This window comes from Gadus chalcogrammus, chromosome 1 (assembly GCF_026213295.1).
Source record: "Gadus chalcogrammus isolate NIFS_2021 chromosome 1, NIFS_Gcha_1.0, whole genome shotgun sequence".
NCBI classification, from domain to species: domain Eukaryota; kingdom Metazoa; phylum Chordata; class Actinopteri; order Gadiformes; family Gadidae; genus Gadus; species Gadus chalcogrammus.
In genome coordinates, this window is record NC_079412.1 from 8,157,630 (window position 1) to 8,172,629 (window position 15,000).

Below are 15,000 nucleotides of genomic sequence, written 5' to 3' on the forward strand. Positions count from 1 at the left end.
AGTCTGTGCCTTACCGGTAGGTCAATGTTTCCAGGAAGTCAACACAAGTCAATTACCGGCTATTGTAAATAATATAATAGAGGCGCCAACAAATGCAACTTAACAATCTCCTCTCTTGATACTTGGCTGTTTTACACTTTTTCGGCACCTATATTATATTATTTGGGCTGTTACATTGCTCCGGGCATTCGCGGTCAAGCTCTATACTCGATTATCAACGTAACAAAGTGTCGTTGATAATTCGCCGGAATTCGCCGGAATTACACTTTAAATTGCAAAAAGAAAAGGATATTATTATATTTTTAAAGTGCTTCCTCTGTCCCTGTGTGTTAGAAATAAAGAGGATATTATACACCTACACATGAACAACTTCAGAGAAAAAAAGTGTTTCATACTGTAATCAATGGCTTGGCTATAAAAAGGTCTTCATAAATGTTTTGCCTTTTTCTATGGTTTTGATTACCCACACCGACTAAGTGAATGCAAGTCTACCTCTGTTTATGTGCAAGCAGTAGTGAACATTTGAGCATCACGGAAACAGGTCTTAAGCTGCCCTGATCTGTGTTGAGCCCTTATTGCTGGCCTTGAACTGCATCCCCACAGTATACTGTCATGTTAATGGTGAGGTAGTTAATGGTCCGAGGAGCACTGTAAAACTCTTAGGCATGAACCTCCGCAAAATACAATTTGCACATGAACCTCTCTGGTTAACGACTGGCTACTTTCATACAACTGATAAAGGAACAGAGAAGATATTCATCTCAGAATAAAGTCAATTGATTGAAATCCGATTTCTTGATTTGGTGTTGTTTTGGCTATGTGTATGTAGTATGTTTCAAGCTATTGACGGCCTGGAAAGTCCCTGTGTTTTTGTTTAATGACATATTTTCAATGTACATGTTTTCCTTTATTAGTCAACTGAATGCCTCCTCCAGTGAGTCGAATAACATGGGAGGAAACCTCAGATGATAGATTTTCCATGAAATGATCAAATATTTGAGTCAGATGTAATTGGACAACCAGTTTCCTGCCATTCTTGTTTGCAAAGCCTGACATCACTTACATGCTGTGGGATTGACGCTTTGCCCTTGAAAATCACAGGAAGTGAAAATCAAAAGGGCCAGTACTCCCTGCTGGAGTGGATACAGAGCAGAGACACCCAGTTCGGGGAGTAGATGTGTTGGAAGTATTAGGCCCCCTGAAAAATTGCCTTCCAATTTCCCTTTATCGATCAGTTGATAAGTGAGGGCTGCTGACCCACAGTTTTGCCTCAATGCGCTGGAAGTAGCAGCTACTGCAGATGCTACGCAATTAAATACTATGAATAAGTGCAATGTAGATTAAGTGCGTACAATAAGTGCGTACATTAAGTGCCAGGACGTACAACATACAATGGTGGCCGGAAGGGGCTAGGTAGCTATGCAGAGTCGAGGTGAACTCTGAACAGGTGAGTTTTGAGTCTTTTGTTAGCTGGTGAGTGACTCTGCGATCCTGACATAGGCAGGGAGCCCGCTCCACCATTGAGGTCCCAAAACAGAGAAAAGTTGTGACTTTGTTGATCGACCTTTGCTTGCTTTTAGCGATGGCGGTACCAGACGTCCAGCTGAGGTAGTTGAGCGGAGGGATCGAGCTGGGGTGTGTGGCTTTACCAATGCTTGAAGGTAGGCAGGGGCAGTTCCATCTACTGCCTTGTATGCCAGTACCATCATCTTGAATCTGATGCAAGCTACTACAGGGAGCCAGTGGAGGTCCCGGAAAAGGGGGGGTCACATGGGAGAACTTGGGTAGGTTGTACACGCGGCGCGCGGCCGCATTCTGGATGCGCTGCAAAGGTTTAATCGCAGAGGCAGGGAGTCCAGCTGGAGCGAGTTGCAGTAGTCGAGGCGGGAGATGACCAGTGATTGGACTAGAAGCTGAGCTGCTTCCCTTGTGAGGAAGGGCCGGATCCTGCGGATGTTGTATAGTGCAAATTTGCAGGATCGGGCCACCGCTGTGATGTTTGCGGTGCAGCCTAACTTAATGTCTGTTCTGGCAGTTGGAGAAGGAGATACAGTGATGTTTTCAACAGTGACCAGTAAGTCCATTTGTGGGCAATCTTTCCCTGGCATTAGGAGGAGCTCAGTCTTGTTGAGGTTAAGCCTCAGGTGATGGGCAGTTGTCCAAGTGCTGACGTCTGCCAGACATTCAGATATGCGTGCTGCAATCAGGGCTTTGTCAGATGAGGGGAAAGAGAGAGAGTGTCTTCAGCATAGAAGTGATATGAAAATCTGTGTGATGTTGTTACAGAGCCCAGAGATCTGGTATAGAGGGAGAACAGAAGAAGCCCTAGTAACGAGCCTTGAGGGACACCAGTTTCAAGCGTGCAAGGTTTGGACAAGGAGCCATTCCATGTTACCTGAAGTGCGATTTGTCAGGTAGGATGTGAACCAGGAAAGGGCAGATTCAGCAATGCCAAGTTCAGCAAGAGTGGCTAAGAGGATCTGGTGGTTCACCGTGTCAAATGCTCTCTCTCTCTCTCTCTCTCCATTGTCAACAAACACACACACACACACACACACACACACACACACACACACACACACACACACACACACACACACACACACACACTCACACACACACACACACACACACACACACACACACACACACACACACACACACACACACACACTCACACACACACACACACACACACACACACACACACACACACACACACACACACACACACACACACACACACACACACACACACACACACACACACACACACACACACACACACACACACACACACACACAAACAAACACACACACACACACACACACACACACACACACACACACACACACACATACACACACACACACACACACAAACAAACAGGAGGGAGGAGGCTCAGTGGCCACTCTTCCCACCACTCAGACACTCAGACACTCAGGGGGAGCTTCAGACCAGGAAGCACTCTGTACCTGAAGGGTGATATGACCGGAAACCCTCTGAATGCCCTGAACCGGGGGTTTATGGTTTCCCCATGTTTGGTGCTTGATTGGATCTCTCTCGAGATCTGAGTGACCCACTCCTCCGGACCCCCAATTCTGTGACAACACGATGCATTCTTTTGGAGGTGGAGCAGAGAAGATCCTGGAGGTGCATCGACCCTGGACGATTAGCCATTCAATACATTAGGCCCAGGAAGACTCTGTTTGCTCCACAGACAACCTCAAACCCACCAACGGACCAGACCTGGTACCACACTGTCCTCCACCCACCACCGGACTACCCCAGGTGCCACACCGTCCTCCATCCACCACCAGAACACCCCTGGGGCTGCACTGTCCTCCACCACCACCGGACAAGACCTCGCACCATACCTTCCTCGGCCCCTGCTGAGAGCGGCATAGATCCAGACAATGGAAACCAGTGGGAGGTGTCTGGTAGCCATTACCCGTTCTAAAGGGTAACATAGCAGCTGCAGGCTAGCCCCACAATGAAGTTAACATAAGTACTGTTCTGTACAATTTGCTGAGATATGAGAGCATGCCATGGCCTGTGGTTGTAAAGTACTGCTGGTGAAGAGCTAGGAAAGGAGGAACATTCAGAAGTACTGCTGGTGAAAGGCTAGTGGAGGAGGAACGGTCCGAAGTATTGCTGGAGAAGGGCTGGTGGAGGAACAGTCAGAATAAGATTCAGAATACAGAAGAGAACGATGAAGAGGAAGAGGACGATGACGCAAGGCTTCTGCTGCCTCTATTGAATAGAGCGACAGCGTGAATACAGGCACACCACGCACACTAACAAAAAACCTGCATCAAAGCCTTGCACCGATTTCTCCAGGTGCACAAATACAAAAGGGAGTACAAATGCTCGAGACTGTCCTCATCGCCAGAGGTCCCTCTTATCAATAAAGCAATATCACAAGCCTTTTGTGTCTTGTATTTCAACTCTGAAAGGCCTTGAGAGGGAAGTTTGGGAGGGGAGGTGGATAGATGAAGCAGAGCTTAATCCTTTCGACGATGGCACAGTGTGCACCACTGTCAGACACTCCTCCTGATGAGGCTTTACAAAACGGCTTTTGGTGATGGATTAAATTAAAAAAAGCATAATAGCATAATAAACAATGAACAACTGATGCTTAAAATTGGGTCAGCAGGATTGCAGGGATGCTTTTAGTGCCCCAGGCTAGCAGGTTTCACACATGAGGTGCCCCGGGCTAGAAGGTTCAACACCAGGCTAGGTTTCACACATGAGGTGCCCCAGGCTAGAAGGTTCAACACATGAAGTGCTCCAGGCTAGAAGGTTCCTCACATTGACTGCCAGTATTTGAAAGGAGTCCTTAGCGGCTCATGGTTATGAAGCCATCGCCCACTAGTCCCCATGTGATGCAAGGAACCAGCAGAGTGAGTGGGAAGTGGAGATCCATCTAAACAAAGGCTATAAACACTTCTATACACACTTCTTGTGGGTGTCTGGCAATGTGACCAAGGCACCAAATCAGTGGTTAGTGAGAGTGGAAACCTGCATTCCTCTATGGCGAGCTAAGCCTGCCCATGCTGCTGCTGCTTTTGCTATAGCGGCAGTGTCTGCCCTGGTTTTAAGCCATACATTAAACATTTGTTTAAATCAATCCACATATGCTGAGATCTATCCACATTAATTGAGACCTATTCAGATAGGCCTAGACCTATCAAAATACATTTAGACCTAGTCACATACTTTTACACATATCCACATAGGTTAAGACCTATCCACATACATTTAGACCTCCCCACATACACAAAGACCTATATGTTAGTATGCTTTACACTGAAGTGGGAAGTAACGGGGCTCCCCATCATCCTCATAGACTAGATCAATGGTATAATGAGCCATATTCATCTTCTCCATGTAGAATGGGTCTCTGTCATTCCATTCCCTGATTCGCAATTAGTTAGTGTGTACACAAAACGTTTGATGACGTGTCTTGTCTGGGACATGAGGCTGACCTATGAAAAGGCTAAATTTCCTGCACTGGGACATCCCCTACAGGTCTGGGTGGTAGGTCCCAGAAGGTACTCTCTGCATGCGGTTTTAAAGCTGGGCTGCGTATAAAATCTGTACACCAAGTGTACACACACACACACACACACACACACACACACACACACACACACACACACACACACACACACACACACACACACACACACACACACACACACACACACACACACACACACACACACACACACACACACACACACACACACACACACACACACACACACAGAGACACTGGTGCCCTTAAGCCCTATCAGGCTGAGAAAGGTAAGCAAATGAAAAGCGATTGTGCTAACATATGGCAGCTATGGTAGCGTCGACCAGCAGCCTGGGGCGAGCAGTCTGAAGAAACAGCTTTCATTCCTGCTGAGGCCGCCTCCTTCCGGCCCTCCTTCCTCCTTCTTCTCGTCCCCCCTACTTCCTCCTCCCCTCACCTCTTCTCCCCTCTTTCCTCCTCCTCTCCCCTCCTTCCTCCTCCCTTCCCCTCCCCCCTTCCTCCTCCTCACGCTTCCTTCCTCCTCGCCTCCCCCTACCTCCTCCTCTCCTCCCCTTCCTCCTCCACCCCCCTCTCTCCTCCCCTCCCCTCTGTCCTCTCGTCCTTCATCTCCTCCTCCCTCTCCTCCCTCCTCCCTCCTCCCTTCCTCTCCCCTCCTTCCCCCTCCCCTCCCCTCCGTTCTACTCTACCCTTTTGGATGACTGTTCCGGATCTCAGAGGAAGTCACTTTGCAGCTGTGTCAAAGGTCATCCTTTCAGAATCAGAATCAGAATCAGAATCTCTTTATTGTCATTGCACAAAGTGTAACGAAATTTGGGTAGAGGCTCTCAAAATAAGTGCTTTTGAGAGCCTTTTGAAAAAAACTGTCCAACGGAGGTCTGGTGGTATCTTGTTTGTGCTTTAACTGAGTCCTGGGTGAACTGGACTGTGTGTGTGTTGTTTCACGGTGTTTAGTGGAGGATCTTGCCAACAGTTCTTATAAGTACACCATCTTGTTGAGTCTTTTACCATAGCAGCTAGTGCAATAATGGCGTTAATTGACAACAACTTGTTCTGCCAGATTCTTTTGGATTGCAACGGAGACTTTTGCGTTGCTGACTGCAGAGAAATAGCAGAATCCTATCTGATGGCCCTTTTAGCCCCACACACATCCTCATTCTCTCTTCCTGTTGTCCCATGCATCTCCCCTACTCCTGTCACCATAGCAACTAAACCCAAGACGAGAGTGAAGGAGTGAAGGTCGGCCACTTGAAATATTTCAGCCACACATTTGAAAAAAGCATAGGGTTACCCAACAAACTCTCAGTTTGTGAACGAAAAAGGAAAGGCAGACGCACAAACACACATGCGCACACACACACACACACACACACACACACACACACACACACACACACACACACACACACACACACACACACATACACACACACACACACACACACACACACACACACACACACACACACACACACACATACACACACACGCACACAAACACACACACCCACGATTTCGTGCTCATGCGCACAAACGTTAATCTATTGAATCGTGTCCCAGAGCTCGATTGTCCGACTTTTTTCGTGTGTGAGAATTTGCAGACAGTACAGTGCATCCTCTAGTTATATATATGTCAATATTTCAGACCTCCTCAAAAACTGAAACAAATTGTTTGTGCTATACAGAACGAAATGCATTTTGAATGGGAGCGTTTCTCAGACAATTTTCGTGCTCAGGTTGAAATGAGAGAGAGGGATGGAGAGAGAGAGAGAGAAGCTCAGAAGGGATTTGCGCAGATAGTACAGTGCAACCTCTAGTTATCTATTTTTCAAAAAAACAAATGCATCAAAGGCTAAATGTAGTGTAATAGGGACACTCTGACCTCCCACTTTTTTACAGCAGACCTCTTCAAAAACATTTCGTTATCATGCTCACGAAAAGTTATCTATTGAATCGTGTCCCAGAGCACGAATGTCCGACTTTATTCGTACTGCAAGAACGAAATGTAAACCCATGCACTTTGGATGGGAGTGTTTCTCAGAATATACACAGGTATGTATATATATATATATATAAATATATATTTACATAGATATACATATCAATATCGATATCTATATCTATATATTTTATCTATATATTCATATATATATATATGTATATATTACTGATGGTGCTGCTGTTGAGGATATTATTTTGATACTCTATGATGACATGTGGGGGGGGGGGGGGGGGGGGGGGGGGCTCCCTGACCAACTTATGAATGGGCTTGCGTCCACGTCACGTGACTGTCAAGGTTGCTATGGTGGTTGCCATCGACCATCTCCTCTGCTTCTAACCACGCTACCGAGGGCGGCAGCAGAGCGGCCTTCAATTGGGTTTTTTTTTGTCGTAAACTAGGGTCCGCTGGCTAGGACATAGACAGATATGTTCCTTCACAAGGCACTTTGGAATATGTTTCTATTTTCGGCAGTTAAGACTTGTAATTAATAAGCAACTTTTGGAATGAACTTGACTCTTTTTTAATCGCTGTCTAGTGGCTTGTTACGTCCCTCTGAGAGATGTGCATGGATGTTATAGTGAAACAGCCTATAACGTATTCTTGAAAGCAGAACACCAAGCTCATTGATTTAACGAGGCAGGGTTATTTGAAACAAATTATTAAGTATCATGTGTGAGAGGTCATTCCTCCTCCTGAGTGTGCTTGCAATTTATTTCCAGTGTATCTCTACTGTGCAAAAGCACCACCCATATGGATATGGAGAATTGTTGCCATGTCCCAGTGCTGGTGGTGTCATATAAAAGAGGGCATTCAAAGACCCCAGCTGCCCCACTCAGGTCTGTCTCATGTCAGGCTCTGAATGGAAAGCTGCCATCCAGAGGACGCATTTTACAAAAGCATACACATTACATTTACATTTACATTTAGGGAATTTAGCAGACGCTTTTATCCAAAGCGACTTTCTATAATACATTTGTCAGAAGAAGGAGATTCAGATATATATCGCTGTCGGTACAGTAAGGGTGTTCTTAGAACCAAGCACCAACAATCGCTATATAACCCATTCCCCGTATACAACAAAGATAGCTAGGACTAAAAACAACAACAGAGTTAGAGTTCGCAAGACCAACAATGTTCAACACAAATGTTATTAGTTTCACGACTCACCAACTACAGGATAGCATGGAACAACCTTCTTTGAAACAAATATAAAATGTAACTAAAACATAGTAAAGTAAAGCATTAGAGAAAGATACCTTTCAGGTAGAAGCAAGTAAAACCAAATTATATGTTTTTTTATACTTTCAAGAGAATAAATGCATATGTCCAGAGACATGTATTTAATTAATGTGGGTCCGACAGAACGCCTAGGCGAGGGAAAAGAGGGCCTGTGTGAATTAGGTAACAGGATGACCTTTCCCAGCTACAACAAAACGATCTCAGGTTAATAGGCGAACAAACCGGTCCTCCACCACCCCTCCCAAGCACCCTTATAGTTTCAGTCCTCTGTTTGCTTTGCTTGTGTGTGTGTTATGGGAAGTTTCTCCGTCTAGCTAAGTATTCCTTAGGGGGGAATCAAAGTTTTCTCAGCACGGACGATCATTGTAGACACTGCATCATTGGAGGGACGAAGAACATATTATATGTTTTCACTTATTCATGTCTGATTGTGTTCCATCAGAAACTGTAAAATTGGTTTCTTATTCCATTAGAAACTGTAAAAACAAATAGTGTAATAACCTACACCATCTCCTTTTATTTTGTGGTATATTGAGACATAATTACTGTGGCTGCAAAACAAGAAAATGAAAGTATTGTATTATGGGTTGAAATCAGCTGAGGGAGGGAGAGGCAATGCACTGGCTCTCCCCCCCCGAGGACTCTCTCTAAACAAGGTATGGAATGCACCCCTATGTTTACTCTGATAATTTGTTCCCTCATTCTTTTCTACTCCCAACGTTGACAGAGACAGAGAGAGGGAGGGAGAATCAGAGAGAGATACAGGGAGAGAGAGAGGCAAAAGATAGAGGAAGAGCGAGAGGGAGAGCGAGAGAGAGTGGCAGAGAGCGATAGAGAGAAATAAAGGGGAATAAGAGAGGGGGGGAGCTAAAGTGGAGGTGGGCAGACAGACAGAAACATCAGGGGGAAAGAGAGCTCAGAGGACAGGTGCCAAGGAAACATGCCAGGAGCTCAGCCCGCTTTAGTGAAGAAAATATGAAAAGGGGAGATATATATATATATATATATATATCTCCCCTTTTCATATTTTGGGGTCTGCGCTGGGGCCCAGATACGGGGCCATGCTGCTGGGGGACTCAGGTGTTCAGCGTCTTGATGGACAGTGTTTGCCAACGGTGACACTGCCTATGCAGTGTGTGCCTATGCACTGCCTCGCTGCCCTCCCCGTGGACCGGGCTGAGAGGAGGGAACGGAGCGATGGCTGAAGATCAAGTACCATAACGTCTCTCTCACACCCTCGTGTTCCAAGCTCAGAGCCCTGCACCATCAGCCCATCGTAAACCATGTGTGTGCTTGTGTGTTTGTGTGTGTGTGTGTGTGTGTGTGTGTGTGTGTGTGTGTGTGTGTGTGTGTGTGTGTGTGTGTGTGTGTGTGTGTTTGTGTGTTTGTGTGTGTGTGTGTGTGTGTGTGTGTGTGTGTGTGTGTGTGTATGTGTGTGTGTGTGTACTTGTATGTATCATGTTGTCTGTTTTTCTCATATCATGTATAACTTTAAAAGAGTTTATTATTATAATCTATTTATAATCGTCTTTCTGTGTGAGTGCGCGTCTATGTGTGTTTCGCCATCGATTTTCGCATTGTGTTCCCTCAGCTGTGTCATGCACCAATTCACATATATATATATGTGTGTGTGTGTGTGTGTGTGTGTGTGTGTGTGTGTGTGTGTGTGTGTGTGTGTGTGTGTGTGTGTGTGTGTGTGTGTGTGTGTGTGTGTGTGTGTGAACGTGTGAATGCTACAGGCAATCCTTGTTCTTAATCACTACACGCATGGCATGATTCCAAGTTTGCAAGGCTACAATTCACAACCTAAATACATGTACACCGTACAAACACACACACACACACACACACACACACACACACACACACACACACACACACACACACACACACACACACACACACACACACAACACACACACACACACACACACACACACACACACACACACACACACACACACACACACACACACACACACACACACACACACACACACACACACACACACACACACACACACACACACACACACACACACAGGAGAGAGGTATAGAGAGAGAGAGAGAGTGAGAGAGTGAGTCTAAAGGATAGTGGTGATAGCAGTGGTGATAGCAGTACTATTCCTCCATCAGTCTCTCATAGTGTCTGAATGTGTGTGTGCAACACTACTGTACTCCATAAATGAGTAAAAAACTCCAACCAGGAATACGTCTCCAAACCAATCTCAGATCAGGATATCCAGGCAAGCCATCCCAACAAACAAGGATTGTTTACTACACAGGAAGGGCAGATCATGTGACCCATTGCTCAAATGACCCTCCTCCACATCCAATTACGTATCATCATAGTAACAGCAAGAGCAACCCTGTCACGGTACTGTTTACTATTCTTTTGACATGGGTACACCACATCATATGCTATATGTTTACGTTGTCTCTTCTACACATACACACTCCTACATGAGCGCACATTCCCGCCATTCCCATAACATCTTCAACTCTTCACCCCTTCAACTCTTCATGTCATCTCAGATCCCTTTTTTCAGTTCTTGAAGGTGTTTTCAACGTCGTAGGACTACTTCTACACACACACTAGGTCACGTTTCACATCTCCAGAGCTTCCGGAGGCTCCAGAGGTTTCAACGGCCTGAGTGTCTTCACCGTTGACGTCACTCGTATATTATTACACATTGATTTTCAAGCAAGGGAGATGGGCCTGCAGCCGTGATTGTATTCCTTACACAAAGCAATCCACTCTCTATTCAGAGAGGGGGGTGGAGGGGGGCAGCCAACTGGTCCCCTAGCAATCTATCTTGTGACTCATGTGCATAGAGCATATATATAGATGTGTGTGAATATACACGTGCGTGTGTGTGCGTGTGTGTGTGTTTGTGTATTAGCGTGTGAGCGTGTGTGTATGTGTGTGTTTGCGTGCGTGTGTGTGTGTGTGTGTGTGACTATATGCATGTGTGTGTGGGCATGTAGAAATCAACACCAGTTCTTTTGACGACACCTGGCGTGCACTACGAACCGTGTGTACCGTAGCGACCGTCCTAGGCCTAGGTGTCTCACTGGAACACGTGTTCCAGGAATGGCTCTTTAGTTATTGTTATGGATCCATGCATACTGTATATGACACAGCATCCTATACTGTGTGCTCCGGCTGCCTGGAGGTAAACAACAGTTCAAAAGGACGGCAGGCAGGGGCCATCCCCCTTCGCTCTATCCCCTGGTCCATTACTGCACCTAGCCAAACGTACACTTATACACTATCATACACTTATACACGCTAACACCCTTCTCCTGTCCAATGGGATGAGCAGACACTCAGCGTGTCAGGGACTCTGAGCGACGGAGGGTCTGTGTGTGGCTGTCCCGGACCCCTATCATCATGCCAATGTTTACCCTCCAAACATCACAACACTACCAGCAGGGGGCCCTGGGTGAACCCTGCTTGTCGTCTATTGGACCAAATGTACATTCTGGACCCTGTGATAAAACAGCGGGAAGGACACCACGGTACCACATGGCGGAAAGACTATTTACGAAACTGTGTCGCAGACAATGACATTGCTCTTTATATAATCTGATGATCAGAGGGGCTTGGGTAGAGCCTGGCCGGGGGGTTCTGAGCATAGAGTAAATATATCGTATCGATTAGCATGGACTCTACTTTGGAGAAGAGTTTAGACTCTTATCGTTCTACCTCGAGCAACAATCATAACAACTGGAGAGAAACAGATTTCTCCCAAGGTGTGTATTCCAAGAAGCATCTTAATGTGTTTACAGTTTTTCACCGAAGCAAAAAACGTCACGTTATAAAAAACATTATCTTCGTGTTCACACCGTTTGGAAAAACGAGGGCTCTGTTTGTTCTGGGCAACAGAAATGAACAAAAAAACCCATCTTCACCATGTATTTTGGTGTGGGTTTCATTCTACTTTTCTCAATACAACTGTTAGCGCTGCTATAACACGATAAGAAGATGGGTTGCCACAGGTGATGTAAAACACAATATCCATTACATAATAGATTAATCTAGAGGCATCTGAGGCATGTATCCAAAACTAATAATATTCAAGCCGGCTAGGTCCCCCCCCACCTATGTACAGAGTGAGGGGGATGATACAGCCAGGGGAATGTACACGCAGACCGCCACTTTGCTGGGGGCAGCACAGCAGAAGAGCCAATGGGAGGGCTTGTTGTTTTAACTTTGCCTCTAAGCCATAGTGATGGAGATTATGAGCAGGGGGGAGAGAATGTGGAAGACACAGGCAGACATAAGAACACGTATGAATAAATGAGATAAAGAGAGAGAGAGAGCGAGAGAGAGAGCGAGCGAGAGAGAGAGAGAGAGAGCGAGAGCGAGAGCGAGAGAGAGAGAGAGAGAGAGAGAGAGAGAGAGAGAGAGAGAGAGAGAGAGAGAGAGAGAGAGAGAGAGAGAGAGAGAGAGAGAGAAACAAGTGTTATTGTTTCGGACAGGAAGTGTCCTAAATCACATTCAGGATCATGTGAGCATGTTATTTTTGTTGTTATTATTATTATTATTATTATTATTATTATTATTATTATTATTATTATTATTATTATTATTATTATTATTATTATTATTATTATTATTATTATTATCATCTAGTAGGTATACTCTCTCTCTCTGTCTCTCTCTGTCTCTGTCTCTCCCTCTCTCCTTCTCTCTCTCTCTCTCTCTCTCTCTCTACTTTTTTTCCATATCATGCCCCCGCTGCTTCAGCTCAACCACACTATTGTGAGGGAGAGCTGTTTTCCATGCTTCGCCGTAGCCAACATCGGTGAAACAGAGAGAGAGAGAGAGAGAGAGAGAGAGAGAGAGAGAGAGAGAGAGAGAGAGAGAGAGAGAGAGAGAGAGAGAGAGAGAGAGAGAGGGGAGAGAGAAAGAGAGTGAGGGAGAGAGAGAGAGGGAGAGAAAAAGAGACACACACACACACACAGACACACACACACACACACACACACACACACACACACACACACACACACACACACACACACACACACACACACACACACACACACACACACACACACACACACACACACACACACACACACACACACACACACACTCCCCCCCTCAGGTTGTCAGAGGGGAGGAGAGAGGTGGACTTAAGAGTTAAGTGTTAGAGTTATTGATTCTGCTGTTCAGCAAACAAAGACGCACACACACACGCACATGTGCACTCCCACCATGCATTAAAGCACACACCTACACACACACCAGCAGACACCCGCACTGCAATCCTAAACATAGATACCAACATTGAGCTATTGAACGTTAACCTAATTGACAAAACAAACCAAAAAACAGAGAAATCACTTTTGCTCTTGCTACTACAACAAGTGGTTGTGCGTGTGTGTGTCTGTGTGAGTCTGTGTGTGTGTGTACGCTAAGGTAGATCTCCACTGACCTCTGACGCGTGCGAAGCAGCAGCCGCACTTGGCCAGGACTTTACAGAACAAACGTTGGCAGCCACAGCCGTGCTGATGGCCGCGCTGGTGGTGGGGGTGTCGGCCCCCCTTCATGCTGAACCCGCCTGGATACCGCTGACCCCGCAGGGAGAGGTGGGCATGACCCAACCCACAGCCGGTGTCTCTCGCCCTCTCTCTCTCTCTCTCTCTCTCTCTCTCTCTCTCTCTCTCTCTCTCTCTCTCTCTCTCTCGTCCTCTAACTCTCTCTAACTCTCTCTAACTCTCTCCTGAACACATGGAGGGGGAGGGGGTTGGGGGGGGGGGGGTTGGGTCTACAAACCGTCCCGGAGGGTTCCTCTTCTGGGTCGAGGGCAGTAGCAGAAGAGGGTCATAGTCCGCACAAAGTCCGGTGACTGAAGAAATATGAGAGCCGTGAGTCAGCTCAGGAGATGGAGTCCATGGATCCGCCGGCTCTCAGAGTGCTCGTATTGTTGTGTTGTTAGCTCACTTCTTCCCCAAAGCCATGTAGAGAATCCAGCCAGCTTGCTATCAGGTGGTTCCTCCTCTCGTAGCCTTGACCCCCCCAGCCCCCCCCCCCCCTTCTCTCTCTCTCTCTCTCTCTCTCTCTCTCTCTCTCTCTCTCTCACTCTCTCTCTCCCTCTCTCTCTCTCCCTCTCTCCCTCTCTCCTTCTCTCTCTCTCTCTCTCTCTCTCTCTCTCTCTCTCTCTCTCTCTCTCTCTCTCTCTCTCTCTCTCTCCAGTCTCTCTCTCTCCCTCTCTCTCTCTCTCTGTCAGTCTCTCTATCTCTTTCGCGCCCTCTCTCTCTGTTTTTCTTGTGAGTTGCTGAGCTCTCGCCTCTGTGAACTGCCTGGTCAAATGACTGGGAGTAGGCTTCGCACAGCGCTCACGAGAGAGCAAGCAAGAGCTAGTCAGAGAGAGAGAGAGAAAGGGAGGGCTACACAGCCAGAGAGAGAGGGAGGGAGAGGGGGGAGAGAGGGGAGGGAGAGGGGGAAAAGAGGGGAGGGGTGGAGTCTGGTTGCAGGCTATTCCAGGATAAGGTTCCTATTGCTCTGCTTACATTCTCTCTCTTCCCGTCCTCCACCCCACCTCAACTTAATTCATCCCTTTTTCCAGCTCCTCTCCCCTGTGTGTATCTCTCTCTCTCTCTCTCTCTCTCTCTCTCTCCTCTCTCTCTCTCTCTCTCTCTCTCTCTCGCCCTCTCTCTCTCTCTCTCTCTCTCTCTCCCTCTCTCGCCCCCTCTCTCTCTCTCTCT

General features: G+C 46.6%; 1 protein-coding gene across 3 annotated transcripts in view; it reads right to left on the reverse strand.

Moving 5' to 3' along the window:
* Positions 1-15,000, reverse strand: part of arhgef25a (Rho guanine nucleotide exchange factor (GEF) 25a) — a 52,255-nt gene that overhangs the window by 25,023 nt on the left and 12,232 nt on the right. The window contains exon 1 of one of the 3 annotated variants that reach the window (XM_056586735.1): positions 14,069-14,307. The exons of 1 other annotated variant lie outside the window; for it this stretch is intronic. In XM_056586735.1, coding sequence (XP_056442710.1) covers positions 14,069-14,120 — 52 coding nt within the window. In that variant the 5' untranslated portion in view covers positions 14,121-14,307. Of the gene's footprint in view, positions 1-13,727; positions 14,039-14,068; positions 14,308-15,000 lie in introns of those variants that run through there. One more of the 3 variants, XM_056586727.1, reaches the window with a different exon arrangement.